General features: G+C 41.1%; 2 protein-coding genes across 5 annotated transcripts in view; one reads left to right on the forward strand and one right to left on the reverse strand.

Moving 5' to 3' along the window:
• On the forward strand, window positions 1–26,371 carry LOC145455096 (protein polybromo-1-like). Of its 3 annotated transcripts, XM_080333044.1 has the most exons (39): window positions 1–176; window positions 255–352; window positions 776–923; window positions 1,196–1,312; window positions 1,669–1,779; window positions 2,070–2,228; window positions 2,318–2,427; window positions 2,648–2,714; window positions 3,169–3,255; window positions 3,316–3,486; window positions 4,138–4,281; window positions 4,775–4,873; window positions 4,930–5,026; window positions 6,381–6,583; window positions 7,221–7,340; window positions 8,359–8,535; window positions 8,987–9,103; window positions 9,321–9,448; window positions 9,916–9,959; window positions 10,337–10,392; window positions 10,971–11,108; window positions 13,595–13,735; window positions 13,800–13,907; window positions 14,913–15,107; window positions 15,169–15,268; window positions 16,137–16,306; window positions 16,391–16,526; window positions 16,581–16,681; window positions 17,494–17,606; window positions 18,174–18,423; window positions 19,198–19,260; window positions 20,609–20,761; window positions 21,441–21,803; window positions 23,175–23,381; window positions 23,755–24,025; window positions 24,407–24,636; window positions 25,193–25,304; window positions 25,781–25,874; window positions 25,975–26,371. In XM_080333044.1, exons 1-39 carry the CDS (start codon window positions 87–89, stop codon window positions 26,093–26,095), a joined length of 5,409 nt encoding a protein of 1,802 aa, XP_080189170.1. In that variant the 5' UTR covers window positions 1–86; the 3' UTR covers window positions 26,096–26,371. The 3 variants fall into 3 exon arrangements, with proteins under 3 accessions (XP_080189170.1, XP_080189172.1, XP_080189171.1); XM_080333046.1 differs by lacking the exon at window positions 23,175–23,381; XM_080333045.1 differs by lacking the exon at window positions 19,198–19,260 and having other exon boundaries at window positions 2–176.
• Window positions 1–27,387, reverse strand: part of LOC145455377 ((E3-independent) E2 ubiquitin-conjugating enzyme UBE2O-like) — a 133,656-nt gene that overhangs the window by 81,047 nt on the left and 25,222 nt on the right. The gene's annotated exons all lie outside the window — the stretch shown is intronic.

Here is a 27,387-nt window from a genome sequence, read left to right on the forward strand (position 1 = left end):
CTCCAACAGATACAGTAAATATAAATAATTCTGCTTCTGGAAAGTTGTGACCATCAAGTAATTTAGCGGTTCCACTCTTGGAAAGTATGCCGCCGAAGCGTAAACTGCCTCGGGAAGCTTCGAGCACTCAAGACTCGCCATACAGCAAACGCTCTCGCCGTGCAAAGCCAAATCAGGTCATATAATAATGAAGCTTATGCAAGTATTGGCTACAGACGATGGATAATTTTTTACATATGAAATTATGGTTTTAGACGGAGCTGGCTGAACGTATTCTGGATACTATCAAGTCCCACCAAAAAGACGACGGTACATTATTGGCAAGCACTTTTACAAAAGTGCCGTCCAAAAGGTGTAGTAGCCTACTAAAATTCATTATTTTCAGCTTTCTGTTGCAGTCGGGTTCTCATGCATAATCATGGCTTAATTAGCATGTGTACAATGGGATGATTTTGCAAGTTGGCATCGATTAAAAATCAATGCAAACATTTTCAAATATCCACGTCCAGTGTGGATGTGGATATGTTTTCACAGAATCACTGAGCAATAGAAAGAGCAGTGTACTGCCCTGTGCTATAACTGTAGACCTTTTGCAAAATCCTCATGCAACTTGTGCATGATGTGTGCTATCTGTGAGAGTAATTTCTGTTACTGCTTTAATAAGCGTATTGCATCTGTGGTCTGTGTTCACATTACCGATACTATGCCGTATTTGACCCATACTCTGTCTAATAGCAATTATTTCTCAGACCGGTAATGAGGTTTTTCATTGCAGACATAATCCAGAATACCATGAAGCTGTCCGTGAGCCTATCGACTTGACTCGCATAGCACAAAGGATGAGGATGGACGAATACAGGGATATTGAATCTCTAACAGGAGATATTGACCTGCTAGTGAATAACACAAAGAAATTTTATGATGTAAAAAGTCCATTCTTTTTTGACTGATAAAATATATAATTAGTTCATTAAATTATGCTCCATCTGTGACCACATAAGAATATTTTACTAATATTGAATTTTTCAACTTTGCGTCAATTCACTGTGTGGGCCGATAAATCTCAATCTGATAAATATACAGGCCTTTTCTGTTATTGTGACTATGATACCTATATATAATGCTGTTCTACTTGCTTCCACTCTTCTTTAATTCGTAAATCTGTAGCTATCACGTCATGGCTTTGTTTCTTCAGGAGGACTCCGATGAATTCAAGGATGCCATTACACTATGGGAATTATACATTGACACTAAAGCCGCCATTTTTTCAAACGATACGTCCGAGGAAACCGCAGTTCCAAAACAGCAAGAGGTGGACCTGTGTTTCTTGAATATATTAAGCTAGTGTGTCGAATGTGTATCTATTTTATCAGACTATTTATTAAGCACTGAACAGGCTACTATCATACCTGTTCCCCTGCCTGGTCATCTAGCTATGTTAATCGATTTTACTATGAATTACAATTTATTAGAACCTTATTTTACGATATAAATCCCACTTTCTAGATATTCTCTTCATCATTTGCATTGCTGAGACTTCCATTTTTGTCACTGTCTTGTCCTGAAAATTTTCTGTAATCAAATTCGACTTGCAAATTTGATAAAATTATACTGATTGTCGGTTTCTCTGTGTTTGGCTGTATGAGGATGGATGCATCTCATCTTCAGATGGATGATGTACTCGGCAAATTGGATGATATCTATAATTCCTTGTTGGCTGAGGTTGATGAAGAGGGTCAAGGATTAACCGACATGTTTATGGTCTCACCAGATGCACAGGTATGTAATACATTTGTGGAAGACTTACTAGTCTTTACGTCTGCAATAGAAATTTACCTGCCATAAGAAATTTTGTCATGGTGCAGTAATCTGAAATTTTGGCTGCTGATAGTGCATTGCGGAAGGAATTACGTGGAGATCTCTAGTGTTAAAAATGTGGTACTTATACTGGAATAAATGCTTCATATTTGGTTCTGTTGCATATCAAGGATTCCGGGAAAGGCTTTATATTGCAAATTCTGCAACGTGTTAACGGATTCACTGCTACCATGTGTATGTTTTGTAAATAGGAATACCCGGATTACTACCAAAAAATCAAGGAACCCATCGATCTTACGATCATCGGGGAAAAGATTGCGAAGAAAGTGTACAAAGCAATCTCGGAATTCGAAAAGGACATGAAACAACTGATCAAGAACGCGAAAATCTACAATGAACCAAATTCAAAGGTTCTGAAGATTTTGACATCAATTCTGCTTGTTGTTCTGACACTCTCAAAATATTCTAGTTCGGGTGCATAATTGTCGATGATTTTCAGATATACAACAATGCAAACGCGCTGAAAGCTATTGTGCAAGAAAGGTTGCAAACTGAGCCTGAAAGGGTTGAGAAAACAGAGCCAAGCGTGAAGACCAGCGCAAGACTCAAGTAATGTTTTGTTCGAATGTTGTTGCTATGGTGTATTTTGGATATCAAATTTGAAATGCTAGTTTATCGTTTAGTCAATCATGTCCGCTTACAAATTTTCCATGAAACACACCATTTAATCATTCGCTGTTGGTCATGCGATTGAATAATAAACAGAGGCTGCTTTAATGCGCAAGCGGCGAAACCCCTCGTGAGCTCGTTTCATTTCTTTTTTATTCAGGCAACGAATCAGTACGAAGTTTGACGGGGATAGCGGTCTACGAAGACAAGATGCCATCGATTTATCGGTACGTTCACCACTTGGTATAGAATACGACAAATTCAGAACATAGAACGCATTTGAACAATATCAAAATTGAGAAAACTTAGTGTTTAGTGGTTATAGAAATGCAAAAAGCGGTGCATTTGAATTTTTGGTTCAAGCAGTGAAGCAATTATCACATTCACTTTGAAGTTAAAATTTCGGCAACAGTAATATGATCCTTCCCTGTATATTTTTTCGTCTGAATGGAGAAAAAATGTTAAATCTTGTAGTTACTTCTACATAGAATATATATCTATTCCGATTTCTGGATAAAGAAGTCATATCGGTGAATCATTACAGTATGCATGTGACAGATGTATTATTCCAATGAGTCGAGCACTTAAAATTTGCTTTTTCTGCTGCGGTGTGTTGCCCACTCCTCGCTGCGATATGTAACCTACCTCGAGTTGTGAATTAATTTCACTCAATCCATCTAGGAGTCCGCCGTGAGAAGCAGCCGGGGCACCGTGCTAGTTCAAGCATCTATAACAGAGACGAATCTTCAGGACAGTGCCGAACTTCAGGTAAACATTTAAAATTTATTTCCCATTGCTTCATTCTTTGATCTCGTCTTTCTGTCTCAGGCCAAACTTTACAACGAAATTGTCAACTACAGAAACGCGCTCGGACATTCCATTTCCGATGCGTTTGTCCGTCTGCCCAACAAGCATCAACACCCGTCTTACTACGAAGAGATAGCCAACCCGCTCTCTTTCAGGACGATAAGAAGAAATATCTTGACTAAGAAATATGAAGTAATCGATATTCTTCGATGTTAAAATTCTGTGTTTATTAACATACAAAGTGCAGGTTGAAGTGGAGAGAGAAAGAGACTCGCTTTATCGTCAAACCCAATTGTGTAATAATCGAACAGCAACGATATTGATGCAAAAATTCGAAAACAGTAATCAGCATCAGATAGGTGATGAATGATCAATAAGACCTTTTAAAGTTTTAATGTCAACTAATCGGGGGCTTCCAAAACTAGAGAATAAGTATCCTACCAAACACTATAAGATGAAACTGTTGAGTGATCATGATTAATTTCAAGAATTTACCTATATGTAAATTTGTGGAGAATGATTATTTTAATTTCAACGTCCTTAATATTGTTATATTCCCGGTAATCTTTTGATTTGTAAACTGGTTCTGCGCAGTTAATCTTGAGTTCCAATTCATTACTGCACAATGGCGTTGTTATGATTTAGTTTGATAGAATATATAATATGGAATGGGGATATACCGCGTTGCGCGTATAGTGATTTGACAGGCGTATATTTGATTGACTCGCGTTATGGATGGCAGCATTCACACTTGATGCAATTTTAATCTATCCATCACAAATGTCTATAGTAGCAGTGCTTTTAATGGGATTTTACACTGGTACATTCTATTCTCCGTTTTAGGACTTGGATGCTTTGGAGGAGGACCTGGTTCTGTTGTTTGACAACGCAAAGCATTACAACAAGGACACGTCGCAGATTTACAAGAACGCTTCCACTCTGTTCAAGCTGATGAAGGAAAGGCTGTCGCACTACAAGAAATTGGAGGTGTGTCACGTCTGTACGAGGGTTGTTAATAAAGCCGGACTGACAGATATCGTAATTTTTAGTCGATACAGATAGCGCCGATAAAGCATACATTTGCCAATATCAAAATGTCACATTTTCAGCTGAAACTTCTAAAAAGTGACAATAATTGAAATAATCTCACCCAAACTTCACATCAGTAAGAAACAAGCACTTTCAGTCCAGCAGGCGTATTTTGTAGCTCAGGAAACGCAGCATAAATATTTGTACCGTGCCCATAAATCAATCACACAGTAGCAACTCCTGGAACATTTTCAGGATCAATAGATATTAGCTAAATTTGGCCGATACTGATATATCTACTGAAGCATATATCGAACCGGCTCCAAGTTATAAAATCACCTTATTTGGGTCATATTTGACCATTATCTTCAATTTCTGCAACATGATATTTCTCAAGTCTTGTGATTTCCTCAAGCACGGTTATTTATTTTTTCATTTCTTTGCAATATAGGAAGATCTTGAGATCTCCGACGAGGAAATGGTGAGCGATGACGCAAATGCAGAAGATGACGAGGACGAAAGCGATTCCGAAGCGAAAAAGAAATCCGCAGTAAGAGACGTCTTGATGACGGGTTTCGATGAATTGCGAGTAAACCGAATTTGCAGACTCCGAGGACCTCTGCGATTAAAGAAAAGCCGCAAGACGCATTCAGAAAAGTGCTCCAATCCGTCTATGATGCAATAGTCAACGGAAAATATGAAGGTACGCCCGATTTTCGCAATGAAGAGATTTAGCTATCACTAAATTGGCGGGATATTTTTAATGTTGGAATTAGTTGACAATAGAAATATTAGATAGTCTTACTGTACTATTGGAGCTGATGAAATTTAGCCTTTGCTTCCCCAGTAGTATGATTTCGATATGTTGAATTACCGTAGCATGGCCTAATTATTGCATAAAACTTGTCAGTCTAGTTCACAATCTACTCTATGCCAATGTTGTGGTTGGTGATGGGGATACATTAGGAAAATATTATGATTTGATGATGATGTAACTGAGTGAACTAAAACTGCTCTTGCCTTTGCTCGCCAGTAGTAATTTTTCTCTTTTACTTCTGTAGGTTCTGATGGTAAGAAGTCGAGTATTGGTCTGTGCGGTGTAATTGGTGATATTTTGTGCTTAGCGGACGTTCGCATGCGTAGAGATGTAGTTTGAGAAATTCTGTAGCAATGCAGTTACCGTTAATTGAATGGCGAAGCGGCTGCTTTTTACCACATTGTCCTGCGTGATTTGGTATCCAAGTGACAGACGAATGTGAAATTGCGTAGAAAAAAGCATGTATGAAAGTTGATAATTGGATTTGAACTCTATCTTCGTCAGCGATTTCGTGTTGCGATGTTTGATTTCTTGTCTGGGATAGCAAGCTTTCACTTAAGATTTAATGCATGAGTTGTAGACGAATATTTTACCGAGCGGTAATGTCAGAATTAATTATTGTGTAAAGTTGTAATTGATAAGTATTTATGATTCCCAACAAATAAATGTCATTGATTACTACTAATTGTACATTACTGTGACTTGAACGTCCGTTTGAAAATTTCTCATACACTTGCAGGTCGAATATTTCTGGGTTTAAAACACCGAAATAGTGTTATTTCTTATCCATCCCTATGACCATCACCAATGCTCCTTGTGAACATGTCAAAATTTATGCGCAATCAACTCTGTTTTCCACAAAGCTCGGTATATGCACATCGGTTTTTGGGTCAGGGTATTGTAGGATAATTTATAACTTTTACCCACAACTTTTCTAGCTTAGATATCTATTTCTGGGCAAGGTAGTACACTTACGATCTCCACCGATATTGCCGGCCACCAATTATCAAGTTTCGTGGTGGTCATAGTTGATGATCACATGAAACATCATACATTTGGACATGTTCATAGGAACATTGGTTGCTGATGGTCATTGGGAACTCTTCTCAATGTGGATAAGAAAGTACACTAGTCACAGAAAAAGCCAGTAAAGTGTATTCCTTATAATGTTTGTGTCTCAATCAATAACAATTAAGAAATACTATCCTTCTTTGGCTTGATTTGCGATTTCGCGCTTCAGGTCGGGACATGATTAGCCTGTTCATGGAGAAGCCTTCTCGCAAGGACTACCCAGACTATTACAAGCTCATCCTGGAACCGATCGACATGAAGACTATCGGCAAGAAGATCAGGCAGGACAAATACCCGACCGTCACGGCACTCGTGGAGGATTTCAATCTCATGTTCACGAACGCGAGGCATTACAACGAACCTGGTTCTGAGGTTGGTCAAATGCCAACACAGTAGGGCTGTTAGGTTACCTAAAACAACGATGCTCACAAAATTTTGCTCAATCCCAACTAGTAGAAGCAAAGTTAATACTATTTGAAATTTCAACCATTTTATATAATCATTGCCTTGTATTTACAGTGGCAAATTTCATCACCTAGCCGTGACCATTTTGCAGGCATGTCTGAAGAGAAAATGATGCTTTTTCGCCCGTTTTATCTCGAGACGGGCCTGTTATAACGTTAGTGTAAAGACATTGAGATGGATCATAGCTTAGTTAAGACTATGGTGATATGATTCACAAACGTTTTTTAGTTTCAACACTGAATTCGGCAATAACGATATAGGTAAAATGCAGGAAAATATGTTATCCAGTGATCGCTCATATCTGGAAGTATCTTTTATTGCTCCTATGTGGATTTCACGAGATCAGAAGTAAGCTTGTGGCTGTTTCTTCGCGATACAACCTTACAGTTTCTGCACCTAGCTTGTAAAATTTTGAAACATTTCTTCTTTTTGAACAGCCCTACTACACAGAATATATTCCATATGATCTTGAGCCGTTCCGCCTTGAGGCGTATATTAGGCTAGCATTGCTGCTTTTTGTTAAGTTCCGTCCTTTCTGACTCAGGTGTACGAGGACGCCCAACGTTTGCAGCAGATACTGAAAAAGAAATTGGAAGAAGTGAAGCCTCTCGCTGCCCAGGAAGCCGTGCACGTCGTCAAATCGGAAAGCGCCCAACAGAAATCGGTGCGTTAGCCTACTCTGAAAATCTCTTCTACGCTGAATTCCATATTTTCGTGCCAGGCGGCAGGCCGTAAAGTACCACTGTGTGTGCGGCTAGTGAAATATATCTTACCAATTTAGCTTACAGTCGGGTACTTTCGAGGAGAGCTCCAGTGGGCCAAAAGAAGAGACAGAAACCACTATATTTGTGCATCAATATTTTTGACATAATTAACTCTCGAACCTGAAAAGTTTGATTGTGCGATTTACGTCCACGCACCAATAAAAATTGTATCACCATCGACGGTACTACCGGGGTCGCAACCAAGTCGCAAGGCTCCGAGTCACAAGTCAATCTCACTTTTGTAGTTTTGACTCGAGTCAAGTCGAGTCATTTTCAATTCATCACCGAGTCAAGTCCGAGTCCAAGTCATTGTGTGGACTTCTCAGTTTCCAGTTGAAGTCTTGTTAAACCCACTTTTTATAACTCTGTCTGGTGATATTGAATGGTTGGCATATGTAATATACTAATTTTCCTCACTTTTAGCAGTTTCTAGTCGCATTTTCAAGTACTAGTACCAATAGACGAAATCCCGATAGTGTGGATACGTTAAAACTCTAAGAAATGTCAATGAAATGTCGGTCTTGGCAGTCTGAGTCTCGAGTCATGCGCAATGACTCGAATCCAAGTTGAGTCAATACACAGATTGACTACGGTCGAGTTGAGTCATTTCCGTATTCTGAGAAAATGACTCGAGTCGAGTCATTTCCGTATTTTGAGAAAATGACTTCGAGTCATCAGAAAATCGTGACTTGAGTCGAGTCATGACTCGAGTCCTAACAACCCTGGTTACTACTTCTAAATACAATGATTGGCCTTGCAAGTTGCAGCTACTAGAAAGCCTATGTGAGGACCGTGACTTCAACTCGTTAATTATATCTTGTCCGTTTGTTAAAAAGTTTAGTAACTCTCACTCGTCTCTGTATAATGGGGATTTTGTCTGCCTCTAGTGGTAACCAAGTGTGAAAAATCAAAATTTAGAACCCGTTTGCCAAAGCCATGGAGCTCGTGTACAACACGGTCCGCGATTATCGCGACGTCACCGGGCGCGAGATATGCGAGATCTTCAACAGGCTGCCGAGCAAGCAGGAACTCCCGGACTATTACCAAGTGATCAAAAGGCCGATGGAAAACGATAGGATTTTTCAAAAAATGCAGGTAAACGGACACGAGTGGTGCGGTATTGAATCTGAAAAGTGTCGATGTTGGTGTCAGCAGTGGGTCGACGCCTTCTAATTTTGATGCAATTTTTCAAGTATTAAGTTACCTGTAACCAGAGACAGTCTACCTACGCTACGCACTAGAGTGTTCATGCTTTGGACTACTTTCACTTCTACTTGAACAGCTTGTAGGCAAAATTACGTCCTTTTTACACCTACATTTTTGCGTTTTGAAATAGCCCACTATCACAGTAACTGAATATGTCTTTTCGAAGATTGTACCTATTTGTAGTGTCATTATTAGTCATTTTGCGTTGGATAGTAATGCCGCCAGCCAACAGTGCACTTCCTAAACTTGACATTCCTCGATGTGTCTACGATTCAGTCTGTTAACATATTAGGATTTATAACTTGTCCCACTCGAAATTTTGTAAATTTTATATTTTCAGTCGAACAGCTACGCGACAATGCCCGAATTCATGTCCGACATGTTGCTCATGTTCGACAACGCTTGCAGCTACAACGAGCCCGGCTCTCTCATCTACAAGGACGCGCTCATCTTACAGGTAGGCCTACATCCCTATGATCGAACGAACTTTCTTATCTACAGTGCTCCCAGTGATCATCATCAACCAGTGTTTCCGATGAGTAGGCTGCATCAAAATTTATGGTGTTTCACATTATTACCAGTTGTGTTTCCACGTAACTTGACAATCGTGGCAGGGTGATGTTATTGAGGATCGCAAAAAATCGCTAGTTTTTCCACGAGAACTAATTTTCCAGAAAGTGGCCGTGGACACATGCGATTCGGCTTTGGGCCCCGCCAAAGTACCCGACGTGCAGGCGCAGGTTCAGGAAATCCTGACCAATCTATTCGTTTCCGTCATCAACTATCAAGACGAAGACGGAAGGTGAGTTTGATGTGGACTCGTGTATGATACAACTGAATTTGTACCTGCAAATTGTGCTTGTGTATGAATATCCTATACCGGTGTTTGGAAATTGTTTAATTATTTAGAATCCCCCCGCGGGACTTCAATCTCCAGGTCTATTTACCATTGTAGTCAACTTTCATTAAAAAACTCCAACATAGCAGGACAACACACGGAGTTCATGCCTGTGACGTCACATTTGGTGATACGACTGTTGATAACTTGATATAGTTGGTATAGTACTTGATAAGTTCTTTTCAATTCTCTACTAGTTGCTCACGATGACCTCTGGCGAGTGTCAGCCAAAAATATTCTGGTACATCTCAATACGAATATATTGTTCAATTGCACATTGAAGTTATGTAACTCCAATCCTATTTTGTTTATGAATACGGTCCCTGTATGCTATTTCCGTTGTCGTGTGGTAAAACCAAGTTTTACTTCAGATGCTACAGTGACTCGCTAACTCTGGGGGCGCCATTGAAAGAAGGTGAGTTTGATAATCTCTTGATATTACATTCAGAGAAGGAGCACTGATAGCATAACTTACCCTTTAAGCATGCCTGGAACACTATGGCGAATGGCAGAATTTTGCCACCGTAAAGACTATTGTTTTATCAAATGGTTGAATTTTAAATTAGTAATTTCTTCGCTTCTACCGTTTTTTAAGCAGTTTCGCCGGGTATCTATTGAAATTGGGAATCAAAACTTATTTTTTAAACAGCCTTGACTCAGGTACATTTGTAAGGTGTGAGATTTTGTATTCACATCGAGCAGGGATTACTCATTATTACCAATTCCTATTTGGCTAAATTACTCGGTGAAACCTTTAATTGTTTTTCTGTAACAAATTTGTCTAAAATATAGGAAATGAACAGTCGGGGGCTATGAAAACAAACGAAGGCACCGCCACCGGTTCAAAGGTAAGCGTATTTCCGGCGTTATAATTTCTCAAGCAACTGAATGGATTTTATGAAGTAGAAAGTGGTTTAGGGATATGTATATAACACTATTACGAGTATAATTGTCATAAAAATGGCCGGCAATAGCCCCGGTATCATGGTAACTGAAGATATTTTTGAAAATTGCACCTATTTGTGTAATTATTTGTCTTTAGGCGCGAAGATGCAGCCAGCTCCAATCCACTACTTAATGTATGCGGACTATTGAACTATCTAGTTTTTAATACTAGTCGCCTGAGTAGTTTTTAGTCCTGAGCTTTTCTGGCACTATATACCAAGTATCAGGACTGATAGACAAGATACAGATAATGTGGTGACTTAACTATTCTTCAAAGTTACAATGAAAAGTCTATCTTAGCCGTCTTAGTCTCAGGTCATATGACTTGGTTCGAGTCATACACAATAAGTCGAGTCATTTTAGGCATTTGAAAAAATGATTCGAGTCACCAAATAATCGTAACTCGAGTCGTAATCGAGTCATTACAACCTTGGCTATCTTCTACTTAGTATCAATGCCGACTACTTTGATTGTAATTCAGCCCGACCCCGAGAATATCACGATTGACACGGTGCGTAGAAACCTCCACGCCAGAAGATACAGGAGGCTTGACGTCTTCCAGGAACATATGTTCCTAGTGTTCGAGTCTGCCAGGAAGAGCAGTCGAACTGACTGTGAGGTAACGGAATTTGAAAGTTTTAGTTCAACGAGTTTGAGATGTTATCCGGGGAGGCATGGTGAATCCGTCTTCCCTGAGCTGTTTAACCCTTTGTAACCGGCCGGCCTACTGACCAAAATTTTACTGCATCCACATAGAAAACGATAAAATGTCATCCATATGGCTCAAATCGACGCCCAATATATTGCCGTCAACCTGAAGTAGCCGCCTAGCGGTCTGAGATACTCTCACGGCTCAGACGCCAGAGGGAATAGCGTTATGCGAGAAAATGTTCGCGATTTCTTGAAAATAAATTACAATTTTGTTCTTCTATATCTCCTGACGTCATACCTAGGCCCTCTCTTAGTATATGACCACCTGATTGCCTTCCGCATGAATCTCTACGTTCCAACGAGACATTACATGCTACCATAGCGCTTCATAGCCCCGCGCTACGATCTTGGAAAGGTAGTGATGATGAGCACAATCACGCGGCCGCCGCCGATGAGTAATCGATTACGTAATCTCGTATTCTCGTTGAAGGCAACGCGCGTCCAGTTGTGCAGAACATAGGAACTGCCTTGGCAATGTTGCCGTTAGTATAGGCCTACATCTCCATGCTATTGAAGTGTTATCAACCCCAGTTGCTTGTTATATGTAACTTGCAGCTGCAAGGAATCCGTAAGTATACACATATTGCCTTATTAGACACTGCCCAGTGCCCATATACGCTCGGGAAGTCATTTCACGTGATACATTGCTTTATTTCGCTTTCGCTTTATTTCAATTTGAACTGTATTCTACACGGCTAATGCTCCATGTATGATCAACAGTAGTCATACAAGCCAACAGTAACTTTGTGTGCCATCTAAAACAGATATATAACTGCCTCTATATGATGTTGTTATCGCAGGCTCGGGTACAAAAATAGCCTAACTCGCACGCTTATTTGTGCGGTGTTAGGGCTGGTGTCGGCTTTCTTATACAAAACTAAGCTCCATGATATGGATATTGATGGATATGCCAGGATAATGGCTAATTATATGTATAATTTGCTATTGCCTGAAGCAATTGTACATCTGTTTGAAACCGCAACGAGTCAGGTCATCTTACGCAGCCATGATTTCCACGTAATAAGGTATGCTTCTTTCACGTCAATTTGAAACATCTTCTACGTGCTAATCTTTGATATAAGGACTTTCATAGAATAGTATGACCAACAACAAGTCATAGAAGATAACTGTAATCGGTTATATGAAGTCTAGAACGGAAGATACAATGGTTTATATTTCAGGCGGTCACTCACGCGAACATCATTACAAATTCAATTTTGCGGGAAACCTTTTTGCGTGTTCAATCTGCATTCAAAGCAGGATATACATTGCAACATTAGGTTATACATGGTCTGATATATGCGTATTTATAAGAGCTATACATACCAACCGATTGCAATCGTTTATGACCAATACAGGTCTAGCTATCTTGGATTAAATATAGACTCCTCTGCGTTAAACAGTCGCGGTCTAGTATACTAGACCGCCGGTCGCAAAGGGTTAATAGGGCTGTTCAAAATTGACTTTTTTTCTCAAATTGTACTGGCTACTTGATAAAATTGTTAGGTTACCTAATTCAAGCCTATACACCAAATTTGGTTCAATTCCAGCCAGTAGCCGCATTGCGACAGGAGAAGAAAGTTTCTGTTTATTATATAAAAATAAATTATCAAAAATTTAAAAATTTTCTATTTACCCTATCAAAGTGTTAGGTTGTCTATAGAAACGATGTTCTCCAAATTTGGCTCCATTTCAACCAGTGGAAGCGGAGTTATTGCACTCGAAAAATTCGGATTTCAAAAAATAGTATTTACGGTGGGCACACCTATAATAAATAATTAAAGAATTGGTCGCCGTAAATACTATTTTATTGATAATCAAAATTTTTCGACGGTAATAACTCTGCATCCACTGTTTACTTTTGTGAGCCTTTTTAGCGTGTTTTCTTAAAAATGGAATTATCGTCATATGCAGTTTGACACTCGTGATGTAAAGTCTTAGAAGTAGTTGAGAAATAGCTGGTTTCAATACTTTTGTGCAATCTGTGCTCTGACGCGGGCTGTGCTCTTGCCACGACAATAAAAGAACACCAAAGTCCAGTTCAAATTCAAATAGTGCACTATCTACTAGGGCTAGGCGAAATTAAGTACAAGAGTGATTTGAGATGAACTCGAGTATTAAGCAGCGCCTAGTCTGACACTGTCATAATTAAAATGACTCGAATACATCGAATGTATGTCTTTTTAGCTTCCACAAGGAATATGATGCCAGTTAGCCTTTATGTAATACAAAATAATTTCATACTTATCGAACAAAACCATTTCGTAGCACTTTGTGGTCATGTTTTGCGATTTGGAGGCTCCAACGGTGATAAAAAGTATTGAAACTATATTTGTCGCTGATAAAATGGCGTGTATTTTCGTTACTTAGGTCAAAGCGTTATTATTCTGTCAGGTTTACGAAGACGCGGTGGAGCTGCACCGTTTTTTCATCCGAATCCGTGACGAGCTGTGCAGGAACGGAGAGATCTTGATGAGCCCGGCGCTCAGCTACACGGCCAGGCATCTTCAAGCGGAGCTAGACGCCGAGAAGCAGGTGAGACGGCTTTGTCGTACGACGTAACGAAAACGCACCCGCGACGTCATCTTTGCGATTTAAGGAGAAACTCCCGGGAGAGACGCTGGAGGACGAAGCCGGAAAGGAAGAAGGGAAGGAGATGAGAGAGAAAGTGGAGATGTCTGCGGCCGAGACGGGAATGGATGTCGAGGTGACGTAGAATTACGACTGAGTACTTGTACTCTTTTAAAATACGTAAGTGGGATTCGCCCGCTTGAGTGGTTATGCTTTTCGATTAATTCCACTTCTACTGCATTTTACACTGTATTACGCATAGGTGGTCAAAGTGGGAACCATTGATACTCGATTAGAAGTAGAAGTAAAGCCACACATGTCTGCTCGATGGCAAGTAGAAGTAGTAATTTCTAATACAAGTCAAGACAGATTCAAGAGAAAATAGAGCATGTTGATATCGACAGCACCCTGGTACGGAGTTTAAAAACTTTGGTCAACGAGTGTTATACTTTTAGTGGTTTGTCGTAGATGGCTACAGCGGCTAACGCAAAATGACTGGACGATTTTTTTTTAAAACAGAAGATTTTCACTTAAAAATCAATAATTTGACATTTTTTTACCTTAAAAACTAAAATTTGGCAAAATTTTAACTACGTACGCGAATTAGGTATTTTCGCACATAATGTTAGAATTGTACTACTTAGGCTATCTTCAATTCTGGTTGGAGCTGTCTGTCCTTAAGAAGTAGTTTGTCCCGAAAAAAACTTCTTTTGACTTGACAACTGACAATTTTTGCATGAAAAAACTTAATCTTAATGAAATCTGACAATTCGAAGAATTCCAGTAGTTAGATCACGCATTATGGTAGAAATAATTACAATTTGTGGTAGTACAACGAAAGATACTTTCCTACATTTCCTAGACTTGTCAACAATTTAGACAATTTTTTGACCTAGCGCTACAATTTCAATGTCCACAAAAAATCGATCTAAAAATGACCAATAATGCCGCAAATCGGTGCTATTTTCGAAAATATAATCACTGAATATTACCGGTATTCAGTTTCTGCCATACCGGGCTCTTTCATCCAGTTTTCATGTGGATTTCACCTGTAAAAGTTATGCAATCATATCTCAAAACTCCGCTTCTTTACTGACCAGTGACCCCCTTTGATGGACACAGTGTTATTTTCATATTCCAGGGGGTCACGTATCAACCCGGCGATTTCGTGTACGTCCAAGACACGGCAGAAGCAGGTGCCGGCAAGCCTCCGCACATTGCGTGTATCGAGAAGCTGTACCAGGGCGAGTCAGGCGAGCAAATGATGTACGGCGTGTGGTTCTACCGGCCCCAAGACACTTACCACGTGCCGACCAGGAGATTTCTCATGAAAGAGGTTGGTGGCTCGGGATGCGTGCGTTGAGATTTGAAGTGCGAATGGTTGTGCGTGTTTTTAGGTGTTCAAGAGCGATTATTACAACACGGTGAGGATGAGCTGCGTGAAAGGGAAGTGCTTTGTCATGATTGGGAAGGACTATTTCAAAATGAAGCCTGTCGGTGGGTTTGTCGTTTATTTCTTTCTTTAATTTCTCTTTCGGCATGAAATTATAGGGTCTAGGCCGGTGGTTCTCAACCAGGGGTTCCCGTAACGTCTAAATTTGAAAAATTATTGATAGCATAATTTGTAATTGTTTTTTATTAAGAAAGCATGAGACAGTTTCGCTTCATTATTGCTAAAACTCCAGGACTATCGTCATTAGAATAGTCGTATGAGATAAAATATCCTACTGTGCAAACTCATTTTGATCGCCAAATTGCCAACAGCCTGCTGAAATTCCTGAATTTTTATCCTAATCTGTCCTAATGAAGGGATTGAAACCTCGCCACGGAATCCATTTTCTCCTTTGATATACATAACCACTATTCCAGAATAATTTCAAGACGAGATGCTAGATAGAAATGACTATCGGCTGGACGTTATATGCTCATTAAATACTCTGGTTCTCAATTTTTGTTCCATATATACCCAAAGCTGTCGTCGCAAGCGTGGCACGTTGATATTACATTCGTCGTCGCCTATCTATGTGGAAATATTTTCGGCGCTCGTTCATATCAAATCGGAGACGGGGTTTTTCGAGACAATAAATACTGCTTCGAAATAATAAAAGGTTCAAAAGGGGTCCGCGAAGACAAAAAAGTTGATCGGACTTGGACAGCTAAAAAATTTCAGCTTTTTCGCATCAAATTAAGATTTGAAATACTGAATGTGCAAAATATTGGAAATCGAGTTCAGCTCGTGTCAAATCAGTGATCATTTTCTTGAGCATAATAATGGCAAATGTATGTATAGCAAGCTCGTCGTGTTTCGGTCTTTCCAAAGAATGATGGTATTTGAAGTCTCGCACACATTTCATTCTCGCCGCAGGCTACATCGAAGACGACGTTTACGTTTGCGTGTCCCGGTATTCGAGCCGTGTGAAGTCGTTCAAACGCATCAAAGTACTCAGCCTCCCGCCGAACAACACAAAAATCGTGCAGCGAGAGAAGCCGCTGTTCCCGGTCCGAGTTTTGTCCGTGTACTCCGAGCAAGGACAGGTACTCGCAAAGATTTTGTGCGGCTTTAACATTTCTAGCACCTAGTATAGGGCTCGTACAAACTATCTGTACTGTACATTTTAGGATAGCGCCGACGCGCCAAAGCTTTCCGACATGCACGGCCCGTTAGTACGAGACAACTTGCCTTGGCCTAACACTCCGATCGTGAAAAAACGTCCTAACGTGCAAGTGGAACTGGACAAGCAGCCGTTGGCCGCAGGTCAGTTTTCGTAGCTACCCTGTTGAAAATCTCTGACGCCATCTTCTCTTGCAGGACAACAGACCAGCTACCTTCAGTACAATATCAACAACTTGCACTTGAAGGTCGGCGATAGCGTGTATGTTCAACAGAACGGGAGTGATCGTCGGTTGAAGGTTAGTGAGTGGGGTGTATCAGCTTTTCGTAAATGCGTTATTTGTAGAGCTGAACAAAATTGAGTACCTGAATCGAGTATTGGGCTTTTAATCTAGTATTCAAGTATCACGCATTATCACGTAAAACATTATGAATGATGTGAAAAGTTCATATATGGATTTTTATACCACTAAGAAAATAATGCCAGTCATACATCACATAAGGATAACGAGGTATACCTATTACATTTCACTGCCTGGGAATTCTGCTGGTTGAACACCCTTCACGTAAATTTCGTTTTCTCTATTTAGTGGTTAGCTTTGTACGATGTTTCAGCCGCTGTGACACGGCTCATTCGCTATTTTAAGGACTCCACAACGGGAAGAAACTATTGTGCATAGCTTTGTGTTGTAGGTGTAGGATGTTGTGATACGACGTATAGGGCTTCACGGCTTCCACGTTGGGAAAAAGCATTGAAACAATAATTCTTGTTAAAGACGTAACTCTCAGTAACTTTCAGTACTCGAAAACGCCGTCTCCCACTACTCAACTCGATTTAGTGGGATTTCAGTGGTCAATCATTTTACTAGTTATTTGTGGCAGAGCTGGAGGAAACTAGTGAAATAAGATAAGTAGTTGATAAATACTTCTGTGGCTTGTAAGGTCGTTGTAACCCCATCGTCAGTGATGTTTTCCTGTGTTCACAAGAGAATAGTTTCCATCTCACAAAAATCTCGAAAAATAGTCTCCCGTTTGTGATGTGGCGGCGTGGCATATTCTCAGCGATATTGTGAGCTGCTCTTTGGTTTATAACGCTGAACCTTCCGTTAAGATCGCTAGGATTGAATCGATGTGGTCCGATCAGAACGGTATGATGTGGTTTCAAGGATCTTGGTTCGCGCAACCCTGCGAGACGCAGCACGAGCCTACCAGGATGTTTTACAAGTGAGTATCTGGGAAGTTGGATTATGTCGTCATCAATATGTCGAGTTGTTTAGGAGGTGTGACAGTAGTAGCACTGCCAACCGCTGTGTGGCGATGTGTATTGAGTGCAACCTTTTTCACACACAGGCCGGATATAATTAGGCTGTAAATCTGCTGACCGCACAAGACCGTTTTAGTAGTTGCAAGTCTCGCGATCTTATTAAGAAGTTGTAACGGTGATGGCCGGACTTATCAATACGATTTTATATTAGACTGTCTATGTAGCAATTACTCAAGCTAAACAGAAGGAGTTTTTGTTTCATCTCAAAATAGTAGCGTAAGCCATCTGTAAACCTCGTATATAGTAATTTACATGCCGGTGACGTCATGCTTGGTGATACGACTGTTGATATATGTTCTGTTGAATTCTCTACTAGTTGCTGACGATTACCTCTCAAGACTGTCAGGCGAAAATATTATTCAATTTTGTCAAAAATATTGTTGTGTGAACTCAGCTTTTTTTATTTTGCCAAATTGTTACTTCTTTACTTTAACCAACTCTGGAAGCAGCTACTCTCACTTTTGCAGAAACGAAGTCTTTTTGCTCTCTTTCACTTCGACCCACAGCGACGAAATCGTCAACAGCAACCCGCCGCCGACCCCTCTGATGTGGGTGATTGGCGCCTGCTCGGTGCTGTCCGTACGCGAAATGACGCAGTGCCGGCCCACCGAGATCAACGAGCAGCACGTACACGTTTGCGAGTCGAGGTACATTGCCGCCGACCAGGTGATCAAGAAAATCAAGGGGTCCCTGAAGAAGCCCACGATAAGCCAGAAGGTATGTGTTTTCGGTCGTGCGATAGCGCGGGACGTGGGCAGTAGTTCGATTCAATTTTTGTCAGCTGTTTGTATGATAAAAAGCAATCTTTTGCAGTAAATAAACCTTTTTTACAAATATAAATAAAAGCTAGTACAATGGCAAGGCAAACAGTTGCAGTGACAGACAGATTTGGTAATAGTTTAGTAAGTACACAAATTTGTCCAGGCGCAAAGTCACTCTCTGTATTATGTCAAATATATGTATTAATTTAGTTGCGTGGTTAGTCAGTTTTGGGTTTGTCAGGCTCTAAATGATCTAATAGCTGGGTATAAATGAACTTCTGATAAAACGCAATGTAACCTTCATGAACATCAGTTTAATGATCTCATGTTTGGTGTTATGTAGTAGCTTGGTATTGCATGGTTGTGAATAGCACACTTGGACATCGTTATCGAAAGCAGAGTAGGAATTAGATGTTGTCGAATATTCTTGCACTACCTTTGAAAGGGAGAAAAGGATTTACAAATCCTACCCGGCGTAGGATTCAGAATCAGTTGTGTTATGTATAGATACAGATGACTTGTGATAAGGAATCGGAGACTAGTTAAAATCTGAAGGTCTTTTATCAGACCACCTGAATCGAGGCGTCAACACTGAGAAATCCCAAATTTCAGTGGCACGTATTGTAGCATCTATGTCAGAATAGCGAGACAGGAAATCAACTAAACGCACAGTTTTTTTCGTCGTGTTCAGCGCTGGATTTCAGCCGTGTGTTGCATTTTTATTTGCCAGTGGTTCGACGTCAGGTTTCGAAGAAATCAGCGAAGTCTGTACGCCATGTGGAGAGCCGGTCAGGTATATTTCACGTTTGTGTTGATTATGGGTATTAGAGAGAGGGATCAGATTTATTTTCGTCTGCCCCATCGAGATGCTTTGATGATGGAGATGCAATACATTTAAGCAATGTCATGTAGTAGTTCCATATACTACTCAGGCCAATGGTTAATATTGTGGGATGAGCTAATCCCAAGGCTGTGTGTTATGGTGACAACGTTAGCAGTATCATCCAAAAGCAACGCCCTTTTAAGTTTTCCCTCTGGTGAAGCTTTGGTACTCAGGTAAGAGTCGAAGTCATGTTGTGAATATGTACTCGAGTTCAGGTAGTAGTTCGATTCCTAGTAAGTATTGTTGGCTTAGTGTTGCCTTGAAAACTGAAAACCGTTGGGTATTAGTGGGTGTAGTCAAAAATCAAAACCACTTCAGTAAGTAGTGCGAGTAAGTACTTGAGTACTCCGAAAAAATAGAACTACTTCATTACCGACTACCTCGATGTTACATATATCTACGTTCATATGAAAATACAGAATTTGAATATGCAATTAAATGCAAACTGGGTTGTAATGACTAGGGATCATGACTCGAATCGTGATTTTTTGGTGACTCGAGTCATTCAATTTTTTTGGTGACTCGACTTGTATTCGAGTCATTGTGTGTGCGTGACTTGAACCAAGTCATATGACTTGAGACTAGGGCGGCCAAGACAGACATTTCATTGTAACTTCGACGGTTGTAAAGTCATCACATGATCGGTATTTCGCCTATCAGTCCTGATACATGAAAATCAGGCCAGAAACTTTTAAGACTTGAGAAAACGAATGCGAGCCATTCCTATATCGCTCTAGCGAAGCTAAAAAAGTGTGTTGAACTGAACAGTGAACATAATGACTTGGACTCGCGTCAAAACACTATGACTCGGACTCGACCCTTAACTAGCTGACTTAGACTTTACTCGTTAGTGAATTGAAAATGACTCGACTTGACTCAAGTCGATACTACGAAAGTGAGATTGACTTGTGACTCGGCGAGTTTTAGCTTTTAATACTTGGTTTTACTTGGGATATCAATATATATAGATCTATATACAGATATTTTAAAATGTCTTGCAATATTCAATGTTCTTTTCAATTCTCTACTACTTACAGACGATTACCCCTGACGAGTGTAAGCCTAACATACTCGGGTTTATTTCAATAGGAGTATTGAGTATACTATTCAATAATGAACAGTACTATTTCTGTCAATATACATATACAAGTATGTTAATAGATATTTCAGCTGTTTATCGCATCCTTATTCTCATACGCAAACATGGTTAAACGTTTCTTAGTCACAATTTCACTTAAAAATTTTTCCTTTGTACTAGGTGGTGGATGACGAGTACTTTTACTTCAAAAAAACTCTTGACATTCCGCGAGAGGTTTCCCCGCTGCTGGTCACCGCCGTCAGGCAGGAGATTGTGGAAAGGCAACAGGAGATGCAGCGGGAGCAGGAGGAAGCAAAGAGAAAGGCGCTGGAGGCTAGTATTTCTTTGACTGGGAATGTAAAGGTCCAGGGAAATTGCATTACGAGTAGTATGCCGAAAACTAACTTGCTCAGTTTTATGCCCGCCGCAAAGAATATTTTGCCGAATGAACTGGTTGAAAGTAAAACACGATTTTTTCTCAAAAAATGTAACTCGCTAGTTGATCAACTTGTCTGGATTGCTGGAAAATGCACGCCGCTTTTCGGTCATCTCTATCCACCATAAGCGAATTTATGAGAATTTGAAATTTGAACCGTTGTTAAAAGACTAGTGTTTACGGCGGTAAACTTTGCTTACGCTGATTGGGAATCATCCGTATTTCGTGGTCAGTGTTTTTCAGGCAACACGATAATTTTAACAATGCGTTGGTAAATATGAGGGAAATAACTTTGTGGGATGGTCGTTTCCATGCCACTCAAATGGTTTTGCTTGTTATGGGATTCCTTTGCCTTAATGTAGAGTTTTTCCTAGTAAGTAGAAAAGTAAGTAATCCAAGGCTAGTTTTGCTTACATTACTGACAACCTCTGGTATATTGTCTAATAGAGATCCTAACTCTGTCGACAATGTCGCGAAATATCCGCTTCCGACTGTAATGTATTTTCATCATCGATATTTCGATGAATTCCTGTCATAACTTTTTGCCAAGTACGCTAATCGCAATCCCATTTTCAGGCTTCTCAGCCCCAAGCTGCCGCCACAGCCCCACCTTACCCCCAACAAATGAACCCGATGATGCAGCAACAGAGGCCTTACATGGTGCAACCCTACCAGCAGGTGCAATACCAGAACCCGCAACACATGCAGATACGACCGCAACAGCCGTACATGCAGCAGCAGTACGTCGTACAGCATCACCCGTCTATGCCTCCGCAGCAGTACGCCCAGCAGTACCAGACCGGGTCGCCGTACCCGCATCTGTCCCAAATTGTACAGGGATCGCCCGCCGGGACTCCGGTCGCAAGCCAGCCCCAGTTACAGCAACCGTACCAGCAGCATTACCAACAAGCCCAGCCAGGGATGGTTCATGTTTCGCAGGTGCGTATTTTTTGTGGTCTCTAGCAGACAAAGAGAATATCTTTCCTGTGGTGCCTTTGGAAAATAATATTACGTTCGGCAAGTTAGTAAGTTCTATTACGTAGTTATTTAGTAGAAAGTCATTACGTTGAATATGAGCCAGTTGATAAAAATACAGATGGTTGCGATGTTTTTATAGATTTTAGCTGTTCGATTTTCCCACATATTGAACAGTTTGATGCTCTTAGGTGTTGAGTACTGTGTAGTGTTGTTTCCGACTAAGTTGTGAGTTCTATGGAGTTATCTGGGTCGAAAGTCGGTATAATTTAGCGTAAATGAAAATACAGATGATTGTACATTTGTGTTATCCATACAGATTTTGTGTCGCCCAGATTTTTCCCGCTTTTTGAACAGTTTTGATGGATATTGGTGTTAAGTACCGTGTAGTGTTTCATATTAGTTTTGATGGAGTGTTAGAAATTATACGAGGCAAGGTTTGTGGTTCCGCTCGTAGTTTCATCTTTGGTCCATTTGTAGTGTTTGCTTCAGTGTATGCAGAATTAGCCAGAAGATAATGACTGCTGCACGTGCTTTGAAATACCTCTAATCACAAGAATGATGTCGCAATGGTGAAATCGCAGTTTTTTTCATTTTCAATTCCGATGAAACTTGAGAAATCTTGAAATTTATCAGTTCGTGAAAAGTGGAAATGCGATGTAATACCTCCTGCGTCGTGAAGCCGATGTTGTGATAGAAATGGGAGAAGACTAGCAGCCGTATAGCGGAACTGAAACTCTGGAGATCTTTGAGAAATTTAGTATTAAATGTGATCAGTCTGTGACTTTGAAAGCAACAGACCAAGATTCTGAAGAATTTTGAGGCATACGAAATGGAAATCCGATGTAATAGTTCCTGGATTGAGGCAATGATGTCGTTATAGAGACGAGAGAAGACTAGCAGCTGTCTGGTGGCATTGCAACTGTGAAGATTTTGAGAATTTTTTTTTTTCTAATGTAATTTTATTTTTTATTAGATTAATTTGAAACGGGCAGACTAAGATTCTGGACAATGTGGCCATATACTAACTGGATCCGATGTTAATAGTTCTAGGATTTCTAAGCGGTTTCATAATTCGAATGAGAGAAGAGGAAAGGCTATTTCGACTCGATATACATCGGAGAAAGATTTTGACACAAAAACCATGCGAGTGGACTTATAAGAAAGGAAAAGCGGACGTATCAGAGAAGCGGACGTATCAGAGAGAGTTAAAGGGAGGACTTCTTGAATCGAACACCGGCGTGCAGACAGAAGAATTATAACTATATTTTTGAATACTGGTGTAGATGAGGAGGGTGCGAAATCTCTTGCCGGATCTCTTTTCTCTCTCTCTAGTCTCCGATGCAGCCTGGAATGAGACCGGCCAACGCACCTGCCGAAAATACAGACACTCCTGCCAGTACCCCGACCGCGACTCCGACCACGGCTAAGAAGAAAGTCCGCGGGGGCCACTCTACCGGGTACATTCTGTTTGCGAGCGAATGTCACCCGCGCATGCGGTCCGAACATCCGACCATGCCTTTTGGAGAGATCAGTAAATTGGTCAGTCGCTTGCATGTACTGTTCATACTTTAACACTGTTGATAGTATTTTGTATATTTTTGTCCTTCATGCTTTTGTGGTGTATACAGATACACCGACTCGTATACATACACACAGTCTGTGCATATGCACACTATGAGTGCATGATGTGCATCAGCCGCTGGTCAAAGAAGGTTCAGATAAAGCCTTGTTAGGCTTTCCAAGTCTTGCACCAGTACTGTTTTATGTTCTACATGAGTATGATCAGTTTCTGGTAGCAAAATTGCCAATGCTGATCTTATTGAACGGGAGAATATACTCTTGGACCGAGTTGCATCGACTGTATTTCAAGTCAAATTTTTGACGTAGCAATAAAGCTCGTACTTTCCGGCAGGTGGGCGAAGAATGGCGCAGTCAAACCGACGAGAAAAAGAGAGAATACGAAGAGAGAGCGAGAGAATTGACTGCCAAGGCGGAAGCGGAAGGCCGACCGATGCAAGGGAAAAAGAAAAAGAAACAACAGATGAAAAGGGAGATGGAGGAGGCCGCGGCCGCGGCTCAGCTTCAACAACAGCAGCAGCAGCAACAACAACAGCAAATGCAGCAGCAGCAGATGCAGCAACACCCACCGCAGCAGCCACACATTGCCATGCAGGGCCAGCCTGGTATGTGCAATTATGCAGCGTGGCTTTTCGTGCACAGTTGTTCTGTGTTCGAAGTTTCCAGTTATTTTAAGCAAAACTAGGTCCAGAATGCTAACTTTTTTACTTACTTGGAAATCACAACATCAGGTGCCAGTACAAGTAGCAATTTCCAAGTAAGTCGGCCTACTCTAGGGGCAGTGTTGCCTAATAAGCGAAAACTGTAAGAGGATCCATGCATGTGCCGCCCAAAATTTTATTGATATGCACAAAAAGGTTAAGTACCTCAGTATTACGGGCTACCTCGTGTTGACTTGGGACAAGCTTACCCAATCTCTTTCTCTATGATCACGTGCAGTAAGGTATACGGTATGAGCGTTAATCATATCGATCATTTTCACACAGTATCTCATGCCGTGATACAGCAGCCAGCCTACCACCCCGGGCAGTACCAGGCCACTCCTGGCTACCAGCCGCAGGTGATACCCGTGACTCCACAACATGTGACGCCTCAGCAATACCCTCAGCAAACACCACAAATGGTGGCCCCCCAGGCGCAGGTGCTTCCTCCGCAATCACAGGCGCACGCGTCCGGATACGCCGCCACGCCGATGAGTTCGGGTCAAGTCGAGCAGGTGTGTGAGTCCGCAGTAAGGAGTAGTCAACTAGTTTTTGCCTGGAACGTTGTATATTTTTGTCTGTGATGTTTTTTTGCGGCATATACACCGACTCATGATATACATACACACTATCTGTGTACTGCATATGCATACCATAAGCGCTGCTGGACAAAGAAAGTGCCGATATAACCTTGTAAGACTTGGCTTTCCAAGTCTTGCAACACCCCTCCCTGGTAATGCTGAGCGCCAAGTGGGGAAGTCATAGAGGTCTTTGGTCTGACCCGGCTGGGGATTGAACCCACGACCTACAATTCAAGAAGCTGGTCGCTCCACCATTACGCTATCTTGTCGGGGTAGCGATGTTGACTACTTTCCGCCACTCGCAGTCGGAAATGGGTTCGATAAATCACCAGGTGATCAGCACAAGCTGTGGGATGTTATATTATGAAAATTTGCAATGAATCGTATGGAATATGTCTCGAATGAGCTTGAGGCGAATCATCATCGTACCAGTATCACGCCATATGAGTGTGTTGGAAACCGTCGATTTTCTCAAGTTGTGTTTTTACAGGGTTCCCACCATCAAGCTGGCACCGGCATGAGACGCGGGCCGCTCTTTGTCAAACCGCCTCCGAAGGTCCAGAGGGTTCTGCATTCCGAGGCTTATCTGCGTTACATTGAAGGTAGGGCGATTTCATGTCACGCGTATCGATTTCACCGTTCGTCAAAGTAGCCAGAGAAGTACAAGTAACGCCGTACATTTCCACTCGATTACAAGTAGAAGTAGGGAGATTTGCAATACATGAATAAGCTACTTCAAAGGTGGCTCTCAGCATATGCATCTTCGTGACTAAAATGAACCGACTAATGACATTACAAATACATGAAATCGTGATATTGTTTTTTTCACTATGTCACATTGATGAACAAATTGGCCCAAAAATTTTCAATCCGCCCCTCTCAAATTTTAACCGCACGCCTATGGACAGCAGGACTCGTAAATACCTTATTCCCGTCATTGTGTTCCTTGAATTCTCATGATCTGGTACCTTTCTTGTGTCAGCCGGCCAAATTAAATGCCAGTTATCTTTTATGGTTACAGCCAGGTCAGCCTGCCAGAGTCACCTCAGCTGCTAGCTAATTTCGCGATTTTGTTCAGGTCTTGAGAAAGGACAGACCACCATCAGCAACTTCGAGAAGACTCTCTCTGTGGAGGAAAAAGATGTCCATCTTCAACCTGCCGACATGGCAAAGTACGCCGATATTGTTAATGCAAATGAATCATATCACAATTTAAGAAAGTGGTGCCACCTTTGCTTATTGGTGACTATTGCTAATATCGCCCTTTCGCAGATTGCCAACGCACTGGCTTGCCAACGGGAAAGGCCAGCACGAATCAGTCAAGAGCGCGTTGTGGACTCTCCGTAACTTAATGCTGAAAGACGCCTTGGCGATCAAGAACCATTTCGCATGAAATCGAACAACTTAGCGGGACAAGGATGATGATTCTGTGTAGGAAATGGAATCAGCCATTCACCGAATGATAGTGAACAGGGATGGGATTTTTCAGTGACATATCTGTGCTCAAGGATGACTAGTTGTTGTGTTTTTGCATGGGGATCGAACGTTTTTACTGACGCTACAACGACCGTCGTGGCTTGACTGTTGCGATGAACTTTTGAGAAATTGTAGTGTGGCAATGCTCGTTTTTACTATTTGTATGGTTGGTAAATGGAATTGTAGTTGGTTGTTTGCGGGGTCGGGAAATTGTTTTGGAGCAACGAAGTTTGCGACTCTTGAAGTTTCTTGTCTAGGGAAGGTTGCGAAATGGACTGAAACAGGGGTGTGCGCTGAGCAACTATTTTATCTGGTGTAAGGACTGTCTTCAGACAACACAAATGTTCAACGTGCGTCTCCTTCAGTACAACGTCGCTTATAGACTGCTCAGCAAGGCAGTAACACTCATTTGCTTTTTTTAAAATAGTTGTCAGTGGTCTTGCACTTGACTGTTCGCGGAACATGCTCAAGAGACATATCTGAGCTCCGAGTCAGTGGCATATTTGGGTTCGAAGTTATTTCGATAAGGTAAAATCAAAGTTGAAGGGTAAGGAGTATCGCAGAGAATGAGTTGCTAGTCGCGACTTTCGTCCTTGATTATTGGTTACGGGGACAAATTGCATCGTATTCGTTTGTTACCTTGGTCTTTTGAGTAACGCGACGGCTGTGTGCTAGCGTGAATATAAGTTGCTATGTTGAGCAGGGTTACCATATTTTGGTATCGGAAAAGGACGGTTTTATCAAATCATTAGGGTTAGTTAACCGAAAGTGAGAACAGCAGATTTTGAAATATTTACTGGAAATCTTGTTGACAAAAAAGGTAATCACTCTGGCTCGACTCCCGAAATTACCCACTTTTTACTTATAGTTCTGTGGTGTTGACTGAAAAATGTCATTATTCATATTTGACTCCCTCGTGACCCGTCATCTACCTTTTAGGCCAAAATTTAACGTCTTTCGTGTTTTATTTTTGGAATAAAGAGGACGTATGGTTACCCAATGTCGAGCCCTTCGCGACATATCGTTTTTTGGTAGTATTTTCTCAGCAGCCCGATGCGTAGGCTAAGTGACATGTGGTTGCCAGACTATGATGATTAAAATTAGGAGTGTCGTAAGCGGCACCATAGTGTTCGTGAGGGCTAAGGTGATACTTGGAAAGGGGCGGAAAACACAAGCTTAGCCTTGAACGTCAATTCAATTGCTATAAAC

This window comes from Botryllus schlosseri, chromosome 14 (genome assembly GCF_051294905.1).
Source record: "Botryllus schlosseri isolate E-star chromosome 14, Bs_hap1, whole genome shotgun sequence".
NCBI classification, from domain to species: Eukaryota; Metazoa; Chordata; class Ascidiacea; order Stolidobranchia; family Styelidae; genus Botryllus; species Botryllus schlosseri.

Bases quoted from the DNA above. Each gene is read 5' to 3' on its own strand.
- LOC145455096 (XM_080333044.1), top strand. From the start codon at position 87: ATGCCGCCGAAGCGTAAACTGCCTCGGGAAGCTTCGAGCACTCAAGAC. The intron at 9,104-9,320 runs GTAGGCCTACAT...CTAATTTTCCAG, and splicing joins AGGACGCGCTCATCTTACAG to AAAGTGGCCGTGGACACATG. The intron at 11,109-13,594 runs GTAACGGAATTT...TTATTCTGTCAG, and splicing joins GCAGTCGAACTGACTGTGAG to GTTTACGAAGACGCGGTGGA.